Source organism: Lynx rufus, unplaced genomic scaffold (assembly GCF_022079265.1).
Source record: "Lynx rufus isolate CCGP_SWC_20201006 ecotype Redwood Valley unplaced genomic scaffold, mLynRuf1.p SCAF_11, whole genome shotgun sequence".
In the NCBI taxonomy this organism is placed as follows: domain Eukaryota; kingdom Metazoa; phylum Chordata; class Mammalia; order Carnivora; family Felidae; genus Lynx; species Lynx rufus.
In genome coordinates, this window is record NW_025814825.1 from 5,096,507 (window position 1) to 5,119,869 (window position 23,363).

At 41.3% G+C, this 23,363-nt stretch overlaps 1 protein-coding gene across 2 annotated transcripts in view; it reads left to right on the forward strand.

Moving 5' to 3' along the window:
* ARID5B (AT-rich interaction domain 5B) overlaps window positions 1-23,363 on the forward strand; it is a 179,937-nt gene that overhangs the window by 121,741 nt on the left and 34,833 nt on the right. The window contains exons 1-4 of one of the 2 annotated variants that reach the window (XM_047072824.1): window positions 12,543-12,906; window positions 14,314-14,426; window positions 20,504-20,708; window positions 22,641-22,693. In XM_047072824.1, coding sequence (XP_046928780.1) covers window positions 12,903-12,906; window positions 14,314-14,426; window positions 20,504-20,708; window positions 22,641-22,693 — 375 coding nt within the window. In that variant the 5' untranslated portion in view covers window positions 12,543-12,902. Of the gene's footprint in view, window positions 1-12,542; window positions 12,907-14,313; window positions 14,427-20,503; window positions 20,709-22,640; window positions 22,694-23,363 lie in introns of those variants that run through there. The other variant, XM_047072823.1, reaches the window with a different exon arrangement.

Here is a 23,363-nt window from a genome sequence, read left to right on the forward strand (position 1 = left end):
GTGACCAAGACAGAGTCTGGTGAGGGAGAGAGACCTACAAGTTGAATATGGGATGATAGGGGCTAGGGTAGAAGCATGCTTGATGTCGAAGCTACTGACAAATGGTTCCTCCTCCAGCTGGAGGTGAGGAGAATAAGGACACTTTTTAGTGGGTGTGATGCCCAGTGCTGGTCTAGGAGAAAAAGTAAGAGTTGGAGCAAGAAGGACAAGGGTGAAGAAGCAAGGGTATCATCAGAGGGAAGCCTGTGAGCATGGGTACTCAGGGTTGAAGCCATGAGAGGTGCTTGCAACCTCTAAGGCATTTGTTAATTGTTGGAAGATAGGGCGAGGTCACTCCAAAGCAAGGTCTGCTGTGGTGCATTCTCCGGACCCCTGAAAGTCCTGAATTCCCCAGGCCTTTCCTCAACCAAGGAGGCCCCCTTCGTTCTTCAGCACAGCCCAACGAAAGCAAGCAGGTGGCAGGCACTGATGCCAAATGCTGGAGTATTGCCCCGATGGCTTCCCATGTGCTTGCCTCTTAGTCCCTCCCATTTGGGTCTGAGCACACTTTCTATGTGGTACACAGAAGTTTCGCCAGGAGGACCCACAGGCTGTGCACTCCAAGTGAGCTTTCTCAGTTGTATGTTTTGGCATTTGAACACAGTGGGAATGTCCTTGTCAGCTCCCATTTGACTTTATTAATTGCAATTCCTTGGGAAGTGTGTTTTAGTAATGTGCTCTGGGATGACAGAGCTCGTCCTGCAGAGACCCAAGAGGAGGTAATCAGGGCCCATTGAAAAGCCATCTGCTGGTAAGTCACTGCTGCTGATCCCACGCAGCCAACAGACGCCAGTGTCTATCACAGCTCTGCCACTAGCTGTGTGACTTCAGACAAAATTGCAGACTCTCTGGGCCTCCCTTTTCTGATGTGTAAAATAAGACTTTGGATTAGTGGTAGCTGAGGTTCTTCTTAAACTTGGGAATTCCAACACTTTATAAGTTTCTTGAATGAAGAATTCTGCAGTCGTAACATCTGTGGATTCACCAACTCCTAGCAATGATCTTTGGCTCCAAATTCATGTGAAAAGCCAAGAACCACTTTCTATACTTCATGTCTTTTTTTTTTAAAGTTTATTTATTTTGAGACAGAGAGAGAGAGTGTGTGTACAAGCAGGGCAGGGGCAGAGAAACGGAGAGAGAATCTCAAGCAGGCTCCACACTATCAGCTCAGAGCCTGATGTGGGGCTTGATCCCGTGAACCATGAAATCATGACCTGAGCCAAAATCAAGAGTCAGAAGCTCAACCTACTGAGCCACCCAGATGCCCCTATACTTAATTAATGTCTTGTAATGATTCTCTGCCTCTGCATTTTAGGAGGTCATCTACACTAGCCCTCAAATCTAGATTTTAATTTTTCAAGATACAAAGGGAATCATTAAGCCTCTGAACATTCCTAGAATATATAGCAGTATGGATCAAGTAACCCATTTTATTAGTCATGTTGCAAGAGGCTGTCACCTAGCAGCTCTGCATTGTTTCCAGGCTCCGCCCCCACCCCCACTTCCCTGAGCCCTGAGGCTGTGGTTAATAATGTCAAAAGAATGTTTTAAAATTGCTCTTCTGTTGATTCCAAAGAGTCAGAGCCCTCACGTGGTTAGAGTCCTGGGCTAGGAGTCAAATTCTAAATTTAATTCCAGCCTCTATGAATGTCTTCATTTCTTGCCTCCTTACCATTTCTCGAGGTTTCGATTTTCTCATCTGCAAAATAGGCATAAGATGCCTTGCTCCACAGGAATATTGGCAAACAGCTTCATTGTGCACACAGATTAGCTTTATATCGGAACAGAATATAATTTTCCATTCCATAATAGGAATGAAACAAAAGCCCTTTTGAGTGTGCACCTTGTGTAAACGCCCTCTGCTTAAATTCTGATGGATTTCAGAGGTCAGCAAATCCCTCCCCCTTCTTTAATATTATTTTTTTAAAGCTAAACAAGGCTAACTAGGGAATTCATTTTGGTATAAAAAGACATGAAAGAAACGGTATTCGAGCTTGCACAATAGTACAAAGAAGAACAAGAATCATCATGTTTGCTAAAGAACTCACAGCTGTTTAATTTTATAGTAAAATTACTTTAAGAACTTTGCTAATTCAAAGACAGACCCAAACAACTGTTGTTGCAAAACTGAATTTCCACGTGTGAGTGGAAAAGCCAAGTTAGATTACTCTGCCCCTAAACTCGTATTAAACTCATATTAGAAATACAGAGCATTTTTGTTAATTCAGGTTAGAGGAGCGGCTTTTATCTGAAGAGAAGACACATAAAAAGGGAAATGGTACATTTGCTAGTAATATGATGAAAAATAGTTTATGTTCTTATGTACTTTGCCCCCAGCTTTTTCTTAAGCTGCTCAGTCTGTTTTAATACCAGGTTTGTTTGCTTTGTGGGGATGGGCCTGTTAGGCAGGAAATTGTCGAAAAAGCATACAGCAGAAATTTTAAATGCTGTTTTTAAAAATTAAAATTAAATACCAAATTGAGTAACCAACCATTTATTAAATTTGGAGTTCAGACTTTTATAAAATTTTATCTTTAGAGGATACGAATGAACTGTGTACCTATACTTGGTTCTGTAAATTCCAAGTTTCCATATGTTGCCTATTGTCAAAAACAAATAAACTTTTCCTTATTTTTTTAAAGTGATTTTCTTCCATATTAGGGAATTATTCAGACTTCTTTCCTTGGTTCCTATAATTCCAAACCAGTTGGAACATCAGTCTATTTTTGGTTATGAAGGAACTTTTAAAATGTGGGTATGATTTTTTTGATGTTTCTAAATCTCATAAAGATCAATTTGCCACATATATAAGAGTTATGGTAGTAAACATAGTGAAGTCATTGTATACTAGGATGACAGTTCTAATTTCCATATTATGAGTCACCCCTTCCTAACCCCCGTCCCCCACCTCCATCCCCTCTGCATGGGAGGGCTGCTAAATGTACATTCTAAAACATATACAGCAACATAAGGTTGTGATTTGTGAGTGTTTCTGTCAAGGATGAATGTTCTTACCTGTATTTGATTAAACTCTGTTAGTTTCTGGGTTTTTATGGTCTTCCCACCACATCACATAGATTCACCACAAGAGGGCAACCAAGAGTTTACTTTCAAGCTAACAAAGCTAGAAATGGTTTTAATATCAGCTAAGTGTTTTTAACTTGCTAAGGATTTATTTCCCCGCCTTCCGATTGCCACACATGCAGCCTCTGAGTTTCCACGAACAACGAATAATAATCCAAATAAAGTTCTTCTGAGGGGAAATATAGACAGACTGGTGCAGACAAGAGCTTTTGCCCAAATAAGGATCCTTTTTTGGAGACCCCATGTGTTAGATAACCATCAACTGACAGTTGGTCATGAGTTAATAATGTTGGATGCTGAAATATGCATACCATGTGCTATAAAAAAGTTTGGAGGACAAAGACAAATACTGCTAAAGTTAGATATTAGAAACATACCAGAGGTGTGCAGACTGCTTCGCTGGATGAAGGTGGAATCTGCCAGATAACTTCGTTTTAAAAATGTTGTAGGTACCACACAGGAGAACGTATAATATTCACTGCACAATTTGTTGCTTTTGCAGGGATTTGGTCTTAATCTCTCTGCATGTTACTGCCTTAAGAGCTATAGCAACTCTTGCCTTCTAAGAAAAGAAAATATTTCCTAAGCTTATTTCCATTGCTGCCATTGCTGTTCTTTTATTTTTACAATGGGAACCCTAAAAGGGGGGGGGGGGTGGGTAAGGTTCCATAAAAGAATCCAGGTGGATGTGTAGCCCTTTGATTGGCCTGTTGTATTTGGAGAGCTGTTAACTGCTAGTTCTGTTTCTGTGTTGTTGCTGCAACAGGAATCCAAAGGTGAGGGGTGGAGCAAATAGGCTTTGATTTCAGCTACTGTGACCAGTTATTTGAGAGGCTGGGACATGGAGCCAGGTGGCCACTGGGCAGCTGCTGTCTTCTTAGAGTGACACCCCAGAGGCTCCTAGTGCTAAGAATGAATGGGGAAAGAATGTGTCTCCTCCTCTGCCCCCTAGAGTTCAGACCTTTTTGTTCTGTCAGCTTTTCTGGGTTTATTGGAGTGCTTGTCTTCAATGAATAATCTCACTTTTTGTTGTATAAAACCATGGGAGTTGAAGCACCTTGGGAAAGCCAAGAAGGCCATGCCCTTGGTTGACTTGAGGACTGACTATATCTGATCGCTTTTCTTACTTGCAAATGCAATCTCCAAAAAGAAAAACACAGCCAGACCATGAATTTATTCAACAATTTGTGGTTAAGAAGATTCCACCTAACAACTAGCTGAAATCACTGAAGATCTATTTTCTCTTACTCAGTTTGCAAATGGCTTACATTACACCCAACCCACATTGGTAGCTGGAGAGAACAGTTAGTAAAATTAATAATTAGACAGCTTCTCTTTTTCTCTGTCTCTTCCCTCTTCTCCCCAAGTGTCCTGTCAAGGCTTAACATTTGCTTTGACATATTAGTTAAGGAAGTTAATGAAATAATATCTTCACTGGGGCCATTGAGTAACCTTGAGTCAATGATTACCAGATTTGAATTTTACTAAGGAAACACCTCAGGTTCAGCAAAATTCTCAGATACTAACATCTGTGTATGACTCTCCTGCATATAACAGCAAATAAAACCCTAAATTTCACTGAAACTTTGAATCAACGCTCTTGCTGATTATTCCCGCTTCAGATGTTAATCTTGTTCTGTCTACTCTTTAACACATTTCCAAGGACGTATCTATAATCATGACATTGAACTGACTGAACCAGCATCCCCCAAAAGAAAGATAATGCAAGCCACATGTAACTTAAAATTTTCTAGTAACCTCATTTCAAAAGGTACAAAGAAACAGGTAGAATTATTTTAATAATGTATTTTATTTAGTCCAGTATCTTCAACATATCATTTTGATATGTAATCTATAAAATGTCATTAATGAGATATTTTACATTTTATATATTGTCCTGGAAATCCAGTGTGTATTTTATGCTCGTGGAAAGTCTTAGCTTTGTACTGGACATATTTCCAGTGCTCAGTAGCCCCACGTGGCTAGAGGTGACTGTGTTACATAGAGCAGCTCTAAACAGTTATAGAAACATTTTTTTCTTACACTGAAAAAAAATGAGAAGCAGTTCTAACCTCTTCTGCGTACTCTTCTTGTTCATTGTAAGATTTACATTAGGATTTCTGATGTAGTTATCTGTCCGTGTTTCTCCAGAAGGTGACACACACCCATTCCCACTGACGGAGCACTCTAGCTTGCCCTGACTCTACACGCACAGCCCAGACCCTTGCTGTCCTCATTCTGGACCCTCACTCCACTCTGCTCCAACACACACACTGTTCTCTGCCGTGGGTCTAGGAGTTCCTTGGTATCGCAGGAAAGCGATTGAAGTCGTTTTCTGGTATTGGGGCTTGTATGTACCCACAAACAAATGAAGCTCAGAGATGCCACTGGTAGCTCAGAAAGGGAAAAAGTGATGGGAAGGCTTAATGTGAGAAAGAAAAATGTGTAAGTCTCAGACAAACTACAATAGTCATCTTTTTTTATTTTTTAAGTAAGAGACTATCCTTTTTCAATTATTCTTTCTGAAAGATAGAAAAAAGCATAAAGAAAGTGAAAAATCCCTTTTAAGTACAAATTCCTATTGGGATCTTTTAAAAAAGAGATTGGAAGCCTATTACTTAATGACCTTTTACTTTTTCTTATGTGTATGTGTTTGAAAACCTGAAATGTCTCTCATAACATATTAGTCCAAGTCTGACAAAGTTAAATACCTCCATGCTAAACCACACATGCACTCACACACACACACACACACACACACACACACACACACACAATGTCTCTTTTACTTATTTCCAAGTAGGGAATGTTTTCTTGAGAGATGTAGCAAATCAATTATCCTCAATGTTGAAAATGGAATATCTCATTTCCAAACCTGGAGAAATGGCTGACCAAGAATGTTCTGTTTATAGAGAGTTTAAAAACTGCTCTGATATTTGCTGCCCCTTGCAAGGCTGTTCAACACAAAACATGTAACTTTCACTTCTGTGCTGTCATGCTCAATAGTAACACCACAGAACATATCAATCATGTACTAGAATGAGCGGGTCTATTGGTTGTAACAAAAATAAAAAAGAGAGACAGAGACAAAAAGTCTCAATGTTTAAGAGGTCCTATCTTTATACATTTCATAAAATATAGAAATCAAAATGTCCTTAAGAAGTATTTTCAGACTGGATCTTTAAAATAGCCTAAAACTTAAAAAAAAACAAGTATCTTAAATTAATATTCTATTCTTACAGACAATCATACAAAGAACAACTAAATCTGTTCATGGAATAGTTTTCAAAAAATGGAAACATAAGTTATTTCAAAATCTTAAGAAAAAGTACATAGTAAGCATTGAAACAATGCACTTCATCTAATTATTAACAGCTTTCATGCAGGTTTTCCCTCAACACCCAACATGGTCTTCTCCATTAAGAGAGGAGGCTGGGACCCAGGGCCTGAAAAAGGGACCATGGGCACCAGGCATCCAGGGAGAAGAATATAGCAGGAGAAATGAGTTGCTGGGTAGATGTGAAAGTAGAAGTTTGAGATCCTGTGGCATTTTTAGAGGCCCTTTTTGGTTTTGCTGGGTTCGCCACTTCATGACGAGACCTGACTTCATGACAAGATCTTGCAGCTGGGGGCAAGAAATCAGACCTTTTGTGCTCAGTAGTAACACCTGGACCACACCACCACCAGTACTCCATGTACCAAGCTAAGTCCTCAGGCATCCACTCTGCCCTGATGTTTCTTTTTCTTTTTCTTTTTTTAAGTTTATTCATCCGGAAAGAGACACACACAGCACGAGTGGGGCAGGGGCAGAGGAAAGGGGAGAGAGAATCCCAAGCAGGCTCCGCGCTGTCGGCACAGAGCTCAATGTGGGGCTCAAACCCACAAAACCACAAGATCATGACCTGAGCCAAAACCAAGAGTCAGACACTTACCCGACTGAGCCACCAAGGCAGCCCTGCTCTGATGTTTCTTTACAGAATTGTAAATTTCGTACTTTGAAGGCAAAAGAGTCTTCCATTGGCTCCTGATGCCATGGTACATAGATCTCATACCCTCAGAGACAAACCTTTGTGGGACACCTGGGAGCCACCCCCTCTGCCCCTTCAGCAGGTCCTGAAGGGGACCTTTCGCTGAGAATGGTTTCCATGAAGGATACTGGGCCTAGCCAGAACAAACCAAAGGGAAGGTGAGCGTTTGAAAGGTCAAGCATGGATTTCCATTTTCTTCCCTATTTCCAGAATTCTCTCCTTAGAAAGTCCGTCTTCTGAAAACCCAGAATCTCTCTTCACTCCGCACCTTGATTTCACTCCCAGATTTTCCTCTCATTCTGCAAGTGGTAGTGAGAAGTGTCTGTAATCCCTTTCTTCTTTGCCAAGGCCCTTGTAGACAAGCCTATTCTATACTTCTAGAACATTTCTGCATTCCTTTGGAACTCACTACATTGTTTCAGAATAATATAGAGATAACATTTGGGCATTTAAATTTCTCTCCTCCTCAAGACACAGAGGGGAAATAAAGATAGAAATCTGCCTATCACTGCTGGTAAAACCTGACTAAAAAAGAGGTTTGCTTGTGTTTTAATGGCAAGAATGCGTGGAGTCACATGCTTTCAAACCAATTAGCAATACAGATGAGCTAGCAAATCGAGTTCCGTTTATAGGGTGGGGGAAGGGGATAAGTCAAATAATCTGTGTTTTTAAATGTTTCTGAGAAATGAAGACCTCCAGGGCAGAGAGAAGGCGGATCAGGAAATAACTATGCAAATCACATGCCTATGAAATTACTAAAACTTTGATCAGGGGCATTAACAATTGCTGCAGCATTCACAAGTATGAAACAAAGAGTGAGTAAGACGGGCATGTTTTGGAAGGGATTACAAGAGTGTTTACGTACATGGTTTGTTGAGCAGTCAATGAAGTCCATGGCTGTTTTGGACTTAAGCCGCCAAAGCAGTCCAGGTATGACAAACGCACTAATACATTCCACTCTCATTAGTGACTCGTGGGGATCTCAGTGATTTTGACCAAGAGCCAAAGTGGTTGGACTTCATGTAAAGTCTGCTTCATGTCTTCCCCCCACCCCCCCTTTCTAACAACATCACTGCTCACCCTTCACAGGAGGTGGAAGTGGATCTGGGTTCTGAGAGAGTGTAGTGCATTGGAAATGCTAAATTGTTGTTATGGACACTGTGGTCCAAACCACACCAGGTCTAAAGCACACTTGGAAACTCAAGGCGGCCATGACATCCAGAGTGGCAGTGTGATCATCCCTCTGGGGCAGGTGCAGCCTTCGCTGTTCAGGGCTGTGTGGTCTCGGGGACATTTGAGAGTGAGAGCATCTGCGGCCAGGTCTAGTCTTGGTTCATGACTCTAAATTATTATTTTTCATGGCTTTATTTAAGAAAAAAAATTACTCTTGAAAAGGGAACTGTCAGAACAGTTACAGAAAGCGATAACATTCTTGCAGTGTTTTGGTTTGTTTGTTTTTTTGTCTTACCTTGCCTATTGCTTTGAAGTCATCATTTAAGGTTAGAACACCACAGAAGATAGAGTTTTCCTGGTCTGTGGTCCCGGGTGCTCGTTTCTTATATAACACAGTTGCTTCTCCAACATTCCTGTTGGGCCTAGAAGATTGTTTATAGGAAAACAGAATAAAAGTAAACTTGAAAATTTTTAAATCTATATGTAATTAACGCCCTGTGAATTCACAGAAAGATTCAGCTAATTAACAGACGTTAAGTACTAGCAACCACAGATTCCTGGCACCGCTCTATTAGGTGCGGGGTAGTGAGTATATGGAAATGCTGTGGATTTGAAACAAACATTTAAGGGTATCATTTATGAATTTTTAAAATAAAAATGTTGGCTGTAAGCTAAAGCCAAAACGAGGGCTGAGAGCTTCTGTTTTTCTTTTCTTTTTTTCCAAGTATTTGAAAACTTCTTTTTGAATTTGAAATTCTATAAGAGATTATCTGTGAAATGGCTCTCCTTTATTACACCCATAAATTTCAGGAGTGGCTCTGATCAAGCTTTCTGCCATTCTTGGTTTCTAAATCTTTTAGTCATACATTAATAACTTTAAAAACACTCATCCTATTTTTGTTGTAGTGAAAGAGGAAGTTTCTAAATAGTCAAAAGGGAAACATTGAAAATAGAACACAGTAAATGATAACTAAATTAGGGTATTTTTTTTTCCAGCAAGAGCAAAGCTCCATGCTGAAACTTGCCAGAGTATTTTAAGATTATTGTCTACAAAGAAAATGTAGCAGAGAATTGAGGTCCTCAGAGGAAAGGCATTACAGAAATGCAAAGTATTATCAGCAATGTTCATTATACATGGACCAATGTTTCTCAGTCCCTAATGCATCAGTCAGTGGACTTTAGTTTTCTGGCTTGTGTTTGGTGTTTAAAACACACACACACACACACACACACACACACACACACACACCCGAGTGCGGACACGCACGCACAACTTGCAAATCAAGTGAGTTAACGCTCTGCCAACTTCCTCTAGATATTGACCCTAGGGGGTCAGACTCTTAAGAAAATGATGCCTGGTTTTCCATCCTCCTAATTGCAGTCCCCCACCAACAAGCAAGTCCTATCTCTAAGTGGAAGCTCACAAAGAATTTCTCGAGAGAATATGGAGCTGTGCTGGCAACAAAATCGTCTCTGCAAAATGAGAAGAAAGAGTTGTTAACTGATGAGTCAATCCAGCTTTTATAGCAGTTTATCTTCGTGGTATTTCCAAGAGCATAAATGTTATAAAAAAAGAGAGACGGTCATGACAGGAAGAACACAGTAGAAAAAAAACAGGGACGTTTAAGCCAAAAGCAATTTACTTTGCCAGTAACTGGTTACATTTCCTTTGTTTTATTATTATTATTTCAAGGGTTGGGGTTGAGCTGAAAGTTTCCCACACCTGTGCTGTCCTGACACATAACTTTGGCAAAACCCATAGAGAAGTGAATATATAAATGAATGCCTGGAAACTCTGAACTTTAGACGCTTTAAGAAAACAAACAAACAAAAACCTTGTTTTGCTATATTGTCTTTAAGAAAGCTATATTTTATTGATATTTGAATGAGTTTTACAAAAGGAGAAGACAAAACACATGGGTGAGATGCCGGTTGCCGACTCTCCTGGGATTAATGCCTATAGAAATAGCAGTGACTTCACAAAGGTGAATACTTGTTAATTTCATGGCCCTGAGTAAGAGGAACAGATGGGCAGTCAGAGAGGAAAGATTTTCTTTTTTTAAACCACAGAGATCTTTCACTGTTCTTCTGCAGTGGGCAGAATAGTCAGTGGCCCCCTGCAAAGGGGTGATGTGCGTGGCACACGAAGTTTTATTGGAACTCTGTGGCTTTAGTGGAAGTCTGTCACCTACTGCTGAGTCAGGATTGATGGGGACCCTACCCTGCCTCAAGTCTGGAGGATGCTGTTTGCTGCCTGAGATGGGCTTTTAGTTCCCTTGTACCGTGTCGTGGTATTTGACTGTTTTCATTTAGGGAAAGCTCCCTGGTGACTGCCGGCCCAAGTTAATAATATAAATATCTCATTATGAGACAGACTGAGTGTGTGTGTCTGTTAGAAGTTACTTAAAGCAGGGATGTTGGATAAAGTCCAGTTGCCCGCGTTGGATCCTGTTACCAGTAACCAGTTGCATGACCTAAAACAACTAATTCCATCGCTGTCTCAGTTTCCTGGTCTGAAAAATGGGGATAATAATGGTGCCTTCCCGTTGGTTTGCTGTGAATTTTAAATGAGTATTGTATGCAAAGTGCTGACTGGCACAGAGAAAGTGCACAATAAATACCAACTATTGTTATTATTCATGTGTAATATTGAAAACATTGACTGAATTCTGTGAATGAGCATGGATTATATACACATGCAAAAGTAACCGAGCATTTATTGCTTCACACTAGTTTGTTCCGTAGCGGATCTAACTAGACCCAGTTATGCTATCAATAAGTGTACTGCTGGCCTCCTGCACTCCTGAACACCACCACACCATAAAGCATTTGTTTTTACTCACTTCCCTTGCAAATGATTTGTTTTCTTGACTCTGTAAGAAAAACAAAAGCAGCCCAGGGACCAGAATTTTTACTCCCCCCCGCCCCCAAAAGCCAGCTCCTCGGTCCCAAAGCTTTGCCCAGGGTCTTATGGATCTAAAAGGTTTCAAATTGTGTTATGGGGGCTCCCATCCAGTTCTGCATGCTCTGTTCTCCCTGGGACTTTGAACATCTGCTCATCAGGGCACTGGTTACACTGGGTACGAGATCACAGCTCATCTAAGATGCCAGACACAAAGGCTTAACAGTCATCGGGAACCAAAGGCCTTAGGTTTTCGGTCTCAATTCCCAGAGCAAACTTCCTGGTCATTGGGTTATGTTCCCAGAGCTCAAGTGTAAATAGTAAAGGCGAGCAGAGGTTTACAGGTGCCCAACATGACAGGTATGCACAAGGCCAAGTGTGTGGGTCCAGCTCGAAGACTTGAAGGAGTTACATGTGGGCATCTTTATTTCCATTAGTCACTTATTCATTCAACAGATTTATATTATGTAATGCCGCCTCCTGGGTGTGTGCTGGGCAGGTGAGAGATGAGTCTGACATGGTCCTGCCCTTAAGGACTCTCCAATTTAGGATAATAATAAGCCATAAAACCCAACTAAAGTACAAAGAATACAATGATACCTTCCATGAGAGAAAGTCGGAAAAAGGAGGGCAGAGGGGAAAGGAGAAGAGATATTTGAGTTTGAGGCTTGAGTGATTGGTGGGATTTGCCCAGCCTACCTGAAATGTCAGCGACTTGCCTCATTAGGAACAAAAGGCTTTTTCTCTTGATCAAATCCCATTGAGAGTTTAAGTTTGTGTGACCAGAATATTAGGTGCTAGCCTGTTCTAAATTTACGATTCTCAGAATCTGTTGGGGAAGGGCACATGTGCTTTTCTGGGTTCTGAAAACAGCTCAAAGAATGGAGAAAATAGACCCGATTTGAGGATGACTTTATTGTCGGTTCCCGGAACCTTTGCCTTTATTTAAAACAGCCTGTTCAGTACAAGTTCTATCTAAAAGGCCTTTGGGATTTGAAAGCTCTTCTGGAAATAAATGCTTTTAGGTTTAAATGTTTTGGAGGTCTTTTTTTGCCAAAATCTGAGAACGGAGGCGATATTGTTTTGTTGCTTTTAATGAAATGTCTCAGACCTACCCTAAGTTCTGTTTGTCTCTCTGTCAGCTTTCTGCTAGGCTATTATTTTGATAAGGGACATGAAAGTACATCATTCCCTCGCGGTCATTAAAGTCTTAGCACTTAAGTCGTTGTGGAAACACTTCTGCGCGCCACCAAAATAGTCCACGCCCTGGCTCCAGGCTGAGGACCGGGGCAGTTCATGGAAGGTGGCATTAGGCTGTGACAGGAGAGCAGGAGGTCAGGATCCACAACACAGGCCCGATGAAATCACCAAGGCAGTGCAGGGAGGGGGAGAGAGCAGAGCCCTCCCTGCCAGTCTGGCAACTCGGCAAAGTCCTCAGAGCTCATCCCACACACTCCGTGCTAGTCACTGCTGTGTGTTTACATGAGTAATGGAGCTGCCGGGGGAGGGGAGTCGTAAGCACAGCGCTGAGCCTGGCAGCTTGCACTTGCGTTCGCGTTGGGAGGGAAGCTGACATCCACACCAAGTCAAGACTTCCAGGGACGTGGCCGGGAAGCAGTCACATGCTGTAGCTTTCATGAGCACAGACATCCTCAGGCAGATGTTTGTCGACTGGAATGGGTAATCGCTACTTTCTCTTTGCTTGATTTTTGTCTGCGAGGGTGTTTACCTGTGATAATTCCAGGCTGGCTTTCGGGGGTGGACTTCTGGACACCCGTCTGGGGTGGGGGGGAGAAGAGAGGGGAACGGGTTTGGGAGGGGGAGCCAGAGCCCCACAGCCACTTTTTAAACTTTTGCCGGGCTAGAAAGGCAGCTCTGCTCTTCTGGGCTTTACCAACAGCACAACTGTTATCCACGGTAGAAAAGCGAGGGCGCGGGAGTCATGTTGAGGAGCAGAGTGTAAAATGTCCAAAAACCACTGGTTAAATGTGTGATGTAAGATTAACAACAATTAAGAGCGTTCCAGTGGTTCAGATTGGCACCGTCGTAATCCTGTCTTTAAGCAATAAAAAAAAGCGCGGGTACCTCGAAAGGGCTGGGAAAAACTGCTCAGGGTACAATTCACTAGTTTGGAACCGTTCAAGGGCTGCTTGTTTCACGGTTTGTTTTAATTTTGCTTGACTTGCGTGACTGATGAAGCTAAATATGAAAGCTGATGCCGGACAGTCCGAGCACTAGGTAAACAGCAGCCTTTTTTTCCCCCTGCTTTCTGTATGGATCTTAAAGGGATTCAGGCTCAACATCAAGGATGAAATAGAACTCTGCTTTGCACCTTGTCTGTGGCTTTCAAAAAGTATAATCTTCACAGAATCAGGCTAGCCCCAGTGTGATCTTTGGAAGTTATTTTAAATAACCCTCGATATCTTACTACATTGAGAAGGAAAAAGAGAGCATGCTGATTTAAATGTATCAGCCAGATTTGTTGAGATTTGAAACATGCTGGTCGCAATATTATTAGTAAATACTTGTAAGAATATTTTTTGGATTGTTAACTATGAATGTTCTTTCTATAGCTCTCTCTCTCTACTCATTTGTATCATATCAACTTATTTGTATCATAATTTAAGAAACTGCTAATGTCTCCACTTTTGAAGAGAGAGGTTTTCAAACGGGACATTACTATGATACCATAGTGGGCTTGCATTTCACCTAGGTTTCTGAAAAACAGATACAAAACAAAACAAAGACTAATCTCCGAGCCTGGCTTCGGGTTGACTTTCAGCTCAACATGTTTATTTTCTAACAGTAGGGAAGTGCCTTTTCCTTACCATTGTCCTTGAGAGCGGAGAGCTTCATTTTATTTACACTGATTAGACATGTTAAAGTGCAGTAGATTCGCTTGGGGAAGCATGTACAGAACTGTAGAGTCTACCAAGATGCGGCCCGTCAGAGAGAGGAGCATAAAATGAGATGCGTACGTTTCTCTGAACAGTTTAGAGGGCACCGCTGTAGTAACACTCATGGTCTTTCGTAAGGAAGCCCACGCACATGAAAATGTACATCAATTTGTTCTTCATTTGTTTTCAGCGCCAAACCTTAAAGGCAGACCACGCAAAAAGAAGCCATGCCCACAGAGAAGAGATTCGTTCAGTGGTGTTAAAGATTCTAACAACAATTCCGACGGCAAAGCTGTTGCCAAGGTAGGGTCATTTGCTCCCTGGTATCCATTTGGCTGCATCTTTTTATTTTTCCTCTTTCTCTTTATCTCTCTGCTCTTGTGTCTTGATGGCAGTTTTTAGTGGAGAATCTGACTTTGGTATTCACAGCCCTCTGTGTCTGTTCCCGCCACCTCCTCTCCCCTGTGTGGCTGGGGGAGGGGGGAGTGGAGGCATTTTGATTAGTCAACAGAAAGGCTTCCCACCTCCCAGGCTGGCCGGTTGGGTAAAGGACAGATGATTAAGCGCCCACGTCATTGAAGCTGAGATTTCATAGTAGGTGACACAATGACATAGTTTACTCTGCTTGTGTCAAAAATAGACCAAGCTGAACCATCCTCTTTCTGAACGTGTTCATCTAAATATGTTTCAGAGATTAACAGAGGATGAAATTAGAAATGTCTAGAATTAAGCTTTTTAGTGATTTTTTTTCCCAAAGTCACCTCTAATTTACCTTAGATTAAAACTGAAGATATTTACCTACATAGCAAAAGAGTTACACGTACACATGCAGCCATATATACATTTATGTCTTTTTAAAGATCTCCAGTAACGCAGAAGGAAAATACAAATGCTAAACTCTTTTTCCGGGAGCAGGCCCATTTTGCCGAAGAGTTCCGTGGAGTCTGGAAAGTGCACACCTGAGGGACTGAGCACGATGAGGGGTGAAGTGTCACTTCATATTTTTAGACTCACTCTTTTGACTTTTGTGGGGGTGGTTGGTCAGATTTGCACGGTTCTGTTTACTGGGTGTTCATACTTAGGTGTTGATTCTGTGCCAAAGACAGCATTAACCCCTTTAGGACTTGAATTGAAGACCAGATTTCAACTGATACTATGTTTCCAGATTCAAGGACTAAGTGTATGAAAATGGACCATTTTGGCTAGTAGTGAATTTGGAAGATGCTGCTGTAGAAAAATATGAATTCGGCTCTGGGTTTGACAGTCTACTATTTTTCTGCCACATGTGCCAAGCCTCTTCCCAGTGTAATGGAAGCAAATCTGAGACATTCACAGTTTATAAATCTTATTTTTAGCAGGTGATTGTTATATCAGGAAGTTCTGATGACCTTTCTGTTAGGGTTTCTTCATGCTTCCAAGAATGCAAAGGGTTAAAAAGAGATCAGCCAGTAGAAATGTGTATTTTCTGTCTAAAAACAGATCTGTCTTTCCCTAAAGTTATTTTTGTTCTGCTTATTTAACCTTCTGCAAATGAGTGCACGTGGGTACCAAGAATGACACTCTCTAGTAATTTGGACATCTCAGCCCTAGAACTGCCTATCAGCTTCCGTAGTCTTGAAGAATGTCAGCAGGAACAGTTTATTCCCTGTGATGTGGTTTGCAAGATACCATAGAATGAAGCGAGAAGGTTTTAGGATCTTTGCATTGCACAGAGTTTGCACTGCCAGTGTCTCATGTTGGCACCCTGCCTCATACCTCCAAGGTGACATCATGTGTTTACCCCAGTATGTTCTGTACCTGAGCCCAGCAGGATGAAGCTCCTTCCCATGTCATTTGGAGCTACTAAGGAAGTATGCCTCTGGGAATTTTACAAAACTCCTACAAACTGATCTGAAAGAACAGCACCTCCAATATTTCTCACCATGGAAGGCAGCTCAAGACTCACACTAGGATCCACAAAACCGAAGAGAACACAAACCTGCTCTGTATGCGATGTTCACTGACTTCCTAGGAGGGATAGTGGTCAAACCTGGGTTTTCTAAGTGACCCTTTCCACCCCCTCCCACCAGTGCTCCCATTCAGTATCTTTACAAGGAGGTGGGTCACTCTCCCACTGGTGGACTGGTTTAAACACCCAGCTCTCCTCAGACTCTTGGATTACAGTTTTGCCTTGGCTGCTTTCAACGGGCCTGGCAAGATCAGTTCTACTAGAAGAAAGAGATGAATAGGTATGAAGTATGGTGGGCTTGTCTCTTGGCACCAACAGACAGATGTAAAGTCTCTACAGAATGAACAAGCCACGTCTGGGCCCAGAACAACCACTAGAGAGGCATTTATGTCTTCAAGGAGTCTTTCCTCATGAAACACTGGAATGGAAACCACAGCCTGTGACTGTCTGATCACTTGCTGGACTGGAAGCAGTGTTTCAAGTGACAGTTTGGCCTTATGACCAAGACCTATGTGACTGAGTTTTACAAAAGTGTCTCAAACAGACCATTTCTAACTATGGATAAATCCCAGCTTCGTGCAGCTACACCCCACTAAGCTCTCTAGAGGGAGAACCTCCTGGATCTGTTGTGTGCATGGCTGGAAGAACAATGGCAGCCATTTGCCTGTCGCCATCAAAAATTTGCACTCTCTCAATGAGAACATAAAAACCAGCTTTGCAAGACTGTTTTCTAAGGGACGGAGAATTTCATGGCTTTCCAAAGACCGCAAAAGACACACGGGAAGAGGCTACCGGTTCTCTGAGGATGTCTTGAAAGTGTCCAACCAAATCCTGCTGTTTCCCTAGGATCATATTATGGCAGCAGAGGGGGGCCCAAGCCCGTTCATACAGTGATCTGTGCAAGAAAATCCCTCTCAGTCCAGGCCTCTAGTGGAAGGCCTCCACCAACAAGAGGCAAATAACTCTTCACATTCTGTAAGCCCCTTCGAAAGGCCAGAAGTATATAACAGGTGGTTAGGTTCTAAAAGGAACAAAAGAAGGGAAGCCATGGTGTGCCATATGCTCTTACATTTAAATCAGGAACATCCTCTTGCTAGTTCACAAAGGTGATACTTTCATTATCTTCAATATTTTTCATCCAGTTTGGTCCTCAAACCCCCAGGGACCCCCAGGGATTATCCTTCCTGCGTTACTGAGGAAGAACATGAGGGTCTCCTACCAAGTCAGTGACAAATCCAAATGAGACTGTGGCTCTTCTTTCTTGCTGGTTCATCACATCTTGCTGCCCCAGTTGAAGGCTGGATCAGTTATAACTCAGGCCAGTGAAAGGATGTGGTTAATATCAAATAGGTGGTGGTTCATTGAAAACATTAAATGTGGATTCTTTAATTAGCACTTCCTCAATCACTTTAGAAACCCCAAAGCTCTTAGTGAACTCAACAAGTATAAGGTGTTCAGGTTGGAAAAACAGATCGAGTAATTAACTGTCACCATCAAAAGATTGGGCATTCTCAAGGTCAACATGAAGACTAGCTCCTACTGGAACTGCAATAGATTAAAATGTTAAGTTAAGATGAGAATATTTGGGGTAAATGTGAGAAAAATGTGGAAAGTAACTTGGCCAGGTCCTACCCAGAAATGGGATAATAGCCTAAGGGGCTCTTATGTTAACTCAAGAAATGTATGGAGCGAGTCTGAGAAAGGAAACCACTGTTCACTTCTTACAAAGGCTATGTGTGCCCCTCCCCCCACCCCTGCAAGGAGAGACCTGCTGGGATGCCCACTGAGGTTCAAGATGGAGTTCAGGAGGTGGCAGCCTGGCTTTCCCAGGAGCCTTTTCTACAAAGCAGGGAGTCTGAATGACTCTGGGCCTGGGTTGTGCACCTCCGCCATGCTTTCCTTCTGTTTCTGGGTGTTTCTGCACAGTTGAGGCACAAGGTTAGGCGGCCATCTAGACACAGAAGGAAACCTCATACTCCCTTAATAGTGGTGCTTCTGATCTAATAATATATATATATATATATATATATATATATATATATATATGGCCCATTATTGCTTCACATTTAAGACTCAGCCTGTTTTATATGCAAATCTTGTATCTACTCCTGTTTGGGCAAAACTGGGATTTGGAGTGAGGCAGACCTGAGTCCATACCCAGAGTTCTGCCCCCCATGCGCCAAGTAACAAAATACATAACCTCACTGAGCTTCATTTTCCTCAACTGTAAAATGGAGCTAATCTATGATTGTTATTTCTGATTGTTACGAACGAACATTCAGGAGACTGTGTGAGACCACAGCACCGTATCCAGCTCACTGCCAGGGCTCAGTGGATACTGGTTTCCTTCCCTTTGCTCGATATACAATAGAAGGAACGGAGCCCTTTGGTTTCATACTTTGGAAACCATCTAGTTTCATCTTTTGTTCCTCATTTGATAGATCATATTTCTAAGCTGTATGTTTTGTAACACCCACTAATAAGATATGCTTTTAATTGCAAGTGCGTTTTGACTATCGATTTAATTTTTTTTTTTCTGAGTGTCAGTAAATCATAGTGTTTGATACCACAGGCCCTAGAGCTCAATCCCAAACTCACCACTTACTAACTTGGACATGATCTTGTACCTGTTACTCATCACCTCTGTACCTCAGTCCCCTCATCTCTAACAGGAGAATAACAACGTGCCTCATTAGAATTATGGGCATAAAATGAGATAATACCTAAAAAGGGCTTAGAATGGAGCCTGGCTACATAGTACACACTCGCAAAAGGCCCAGGGCAATCCAGATAAAAACTGGAATGATTTTATGATTTCAAAAAGCCATTAAATTATAGATTTCATCAGAACTGTAGACTGCATCGAAAATTTGGCAGTGAAAACTGATGACAACATAAATTTTCACAGGATGCTCGCCATAATATAATGTGGCAAAGTACTAAGGTTTGAAAATACTGTCGGTAAAAATTCTACGTGGAAAACTATTTTAATCCCATTTCCACCAGCCCCTTAAAAATTATAATCTTATCTAGGGGCCCAGTCGAATGAGTTGTACAGGAAGTTTTATTTTTTCCAGAACCAGTCTGAAGATATTAACCTCGCATATTCCCTTAAGAGAACAACGTGAAGAAAACCCCTGTGCACAGGAGGACGCCATCCCCTTTTATAGATGAGCATAGGCTTTTATATTCTTAATGCCTGGGAAGGAGACTCTGAAGGGGAAGAAAAAAGAAGGCTCAAAAATCTGAAATGGAAAACAATGTCAAATATGTGGGACATTTTTGTTCATAACAATTCCCCAGCCCTCTTCTCTCCGATGTGAGATCTGGAGATGTGAAGAATATCGAACTGTACACATTCCCCATGGGCACATTTGAACTCAAAGTCTGACCCTTTGTACTTCCCCTTTTTACAATTAAAATAGCTCAGCAACTTAGCGTTATATTTAACACCCATCAGAGGCCTCTTGTAGAACATGGCGGTGGGGAGGGGACCTTAGGTTAGCCACTCAGGTTGCCGAGTTCCATATTTGCCCTAGAGTGTGGAAGCAAGAACATCTGGCACATTTACTGCCATTTATTCTCTAATCATGGCTCTTTCCACTTAACTCTTCTTTGGTTTTTAGCTGACCTCTACTCTTGCCTTTGCCAAGTTAGCATCTTCAGCATTCTCAGAGCTGACTGAAAAACAAGAAGCCCTCATTAAAGAGTGGGACCTTTTGTTACCTACTGAGGGTGCATCTGGGCATCACCCTCAGGTGACAGACAGTAGAGACTTTGCTGGTGTTCCTGATGCCGACATCCGCTGGTGGTGACGTGTTTTTTCAGGTTGCTGAAAACAGTAGCAACAAGATAAGTTTACTATGAAGAAGTAATACACTTCCCGTTGATACAAAGTGCAAAATACGGGACTATATATTAAAAAGACACGTTTTGTTCAATGACATTAACAGCTGATGCCCCTTGAGAAAATAAAGTGTATAAGGAGGCAAAAGAATGGTCCAGCCAGATGCAAACACTGTTTCTGGAATCGTATCAACATACTTGTAAGGACTCTAACAGAGGTTGGCACAGTTGGGCAGACCATGGCCCCCTTACCACATGTTTCTATAAATAAAGTTTTATTGGAACACAGCCATACCCATTAGTTTATATGTCCGTGACTGCTTTCGTGCTAGAGTTGAGTAGTTCCAACAGAGACTCTCTGGCCCAAAAGCCTACACTATTTACTACCTGGCCCTTTACAGAAATTTACTACCCCGTGGTGTGAGACCATTCATATGCAGTGTTGCCTTTAAAAAGCTACTTCAGGACAAGGATAATTTACTGGTTCACCCTTCCCACACAGTGCAAGCTGTCACTGGCTGTGTCTTTGTAAGCATCCTGAGGCTGTACTTGATTTGATGTGGCATATTTTCCCCCCCTTTTCCAGGTGAAATGTGAGGCCAGGTCAGCCTTGTCCAAGCCGAAGAATAACCATAATAACTGTAAAAAAGTCTCAAATGAAGAAAAACCAAAGGTTGCCATTGGTGAAGAGTGCAGGGCAGATGAACAGGCTTTCCTGGTGGCACTTTATAAATACATGAAAGAAAGGAAGACGCCAATAGAGCGAATACCCTATTTAGGTTTTAAACAGAGTAAGTATGCTTGTTTTCATCTCTGAAATATCAACACTACTCGTATGCTTTAAACTGGAAAACAGTTTTGACTCAGGATTATGTCGAAATCCTAATCTGGGGACGATGCTCTCTGTGTTTATACTAAATCTACAAATCATCCAGGCCAGGAATGTTTCTCCCTGCCTCTTTCCGCTACATTGTTCCCTTCTGGGGCAGTTGCAGTGAGATATTTATAGGCTTGAATCCACTGATTATGACTGGAAATAGACATGTTGAAAGTTTCTCATTTTCTGTTTTGTCAATCTTGAGTGTCTGTCACGCCTTTCTTCTGAGATAATAATATGACGTCGCTTTATCGGGCACAGATGTTGCCTGTGAAAAGACGGCTTTTAAGAGGAGGACATTTAAAGGTGGACAAAACAACCAGAAAGAGAAAACATATTTACTAAGCCCCAAATTTGTTAAGAGATAACAAAAACCTGACTTCAGAGGAAACATGAAAGACACAGATTTGAACCGAAAGCCCGATTTTGAACTACTTTGACATGCACATTTTAAGCATCGTAATAAATTTTTAACTAGAAAAGGAAACTCATAGCTGAGCAGAATTCCATAGAAAAAGAGAAGGAACCCAGATCCGGTCCTGATTTCACAACTGAATATATATTTTGCCTCTGTCTGGATTTTGTGGCACACAAAGCAATGAGCCCCTGGCTTGAAATCGTATTTTCTCCAAACGTATCTTCCTAGATTAAAACCATGTGTCATTTTGATGAAGAATGTCAAACCTGTATGTTTTACATAACAATTTACATACCTAATAGCAGTTGGCACTGATTGCAAGAGAGCACTCGCAGCCATTATAAACTTATATAACTACGAATGATTACAATGTTTGTCTGAAAACTGGTTGCTTGAAATAGAAGTAAAATTAATGTACTATGAACAGCTTTGTTGCATTATGCATTGGTTCAGATTAAATCAAGGCCGAGGCAGGGCTCTCGATAGCTTTGAAATAGTGCAAGGTTCAGTGAGGCTTTTCCAACGTGTTGTGTCAAAGAGCCTTTTCTTTTTTTAATTTTAATTTTATTCTCCATTTCCCTTACCAAGGAATTACTTGAAATTCAATTTTCCCCTCTTGTAAAAGAGTCAAATCCATAGCAGTCCCATTCCATGGTGTCTGGGACAAACAAACAGGATTGCCAGCAGTTGGGCACAGTCGTTTAACAGCATAAACGTATGCAAACCTGCAAAGAGAAATCTATTTTAAAAAAAGTATGTATTTGTAACATCACACAGACAAGTTAGGGGACTAGAACTAAGGACTCCATTCTTCTGTGAATGAGGATCTTCCTTCCCTTGGATGTGTTCTATCACTGCTACTTCTAGGGTGAAATATTTGTTTTCCTACTCGTTACAAGGCACCACGCGTTAGTGAAATACTGTATGAGTTCTTAATGGAGTGCTGCCTTCAGACATTCTATTGAAAACATAATCATGTATGAAAGTGGCTGTTATTTCTTCATTATGCAAAGGTCTTATCTGAAGGAAGCATTATATATTACCGTTTAATCAATGGCTTCTTTCTAAGGGTTGAATAAGACCAACCCTAATTTTGAAATGCCACACTTTTCCCAAGGACACCATAACCTAGCTTCCCTTGGTCGGCTGATGGCCACAGGACTAAAACTGTGTTGTCCTTTATCCTCAAAGTAGAACCATTTCTGTATTTGCGACTGTTTCTTAAGAAATATTTTAAGTGGTAATAATGTATCCTGGTGTTGAATGCCCTTTGGCAAATTGTTGCCTAAGAACTTAGCTCTCTGGGGTACTCGTATTTTTTTTTTCTCTTTCTCATTGAAATCAGAACAAAACAAAATGTTTTAATTGACATTTCTTGGAAATATGTTAATGCAATGCTTATCTAAATACTTATTGTCCCTCTAACAGTTAACCTTTGGACTATGTTTCAAGCTGCTCAAAAACTGGGAGGATATGAAACAGTAAGTGTTTAAGCAACTTAAATGAAATAATTTTGCAACCTAACTCCCCCCACCCCTCTTTTGACCAAAATGGAGAAAATGCAAGAGTAAACCGTCATTGACTGCCTTTTCAAATGGCTCCACACTTTTGGGGGTTTATTGGGCTGCTTTTGGAAACGATCCCAATTAGTTCCAGGTTTGGCAAAATTGTAAACTTGTCGTAAAAACTACAAGTGGAAAACATATGTAACTCTCCCCCTGTCAGGGAAATTAGTTGGGTCTGTAATTTTTTCCCATGTTGAGAAAGGGCTATTATTGTACAACAAGCCAAGATTGCATAAAAGAAATTTCCCTTGGCAACATACCTGACATCTGTTCATGTCTAATATGGGAAATGTATTAAAGGCTTTCAAAAGTAATCAGTATTGGCCATTAAGGAATAGAAGACAGCAGAATCTCCTCTTATTCTAGGGCAAAGAAGCTTTATTAGACAAGGGTCAGTGCCGCATAAACAGGAAGTTATCAAACTTATTCAGAACAGGCTCTGACACTCTTTATCAGCTAATTCTAACTGACAGGAACAGGTTATTTTTAGCCCACAGGAAAATTTGATGGCCACGGATTTTACAGCCTGTATTTTGAACCAATAAAATGTGAGAGCAACAAACTAAGATTAAAATCTCGAAAGAAG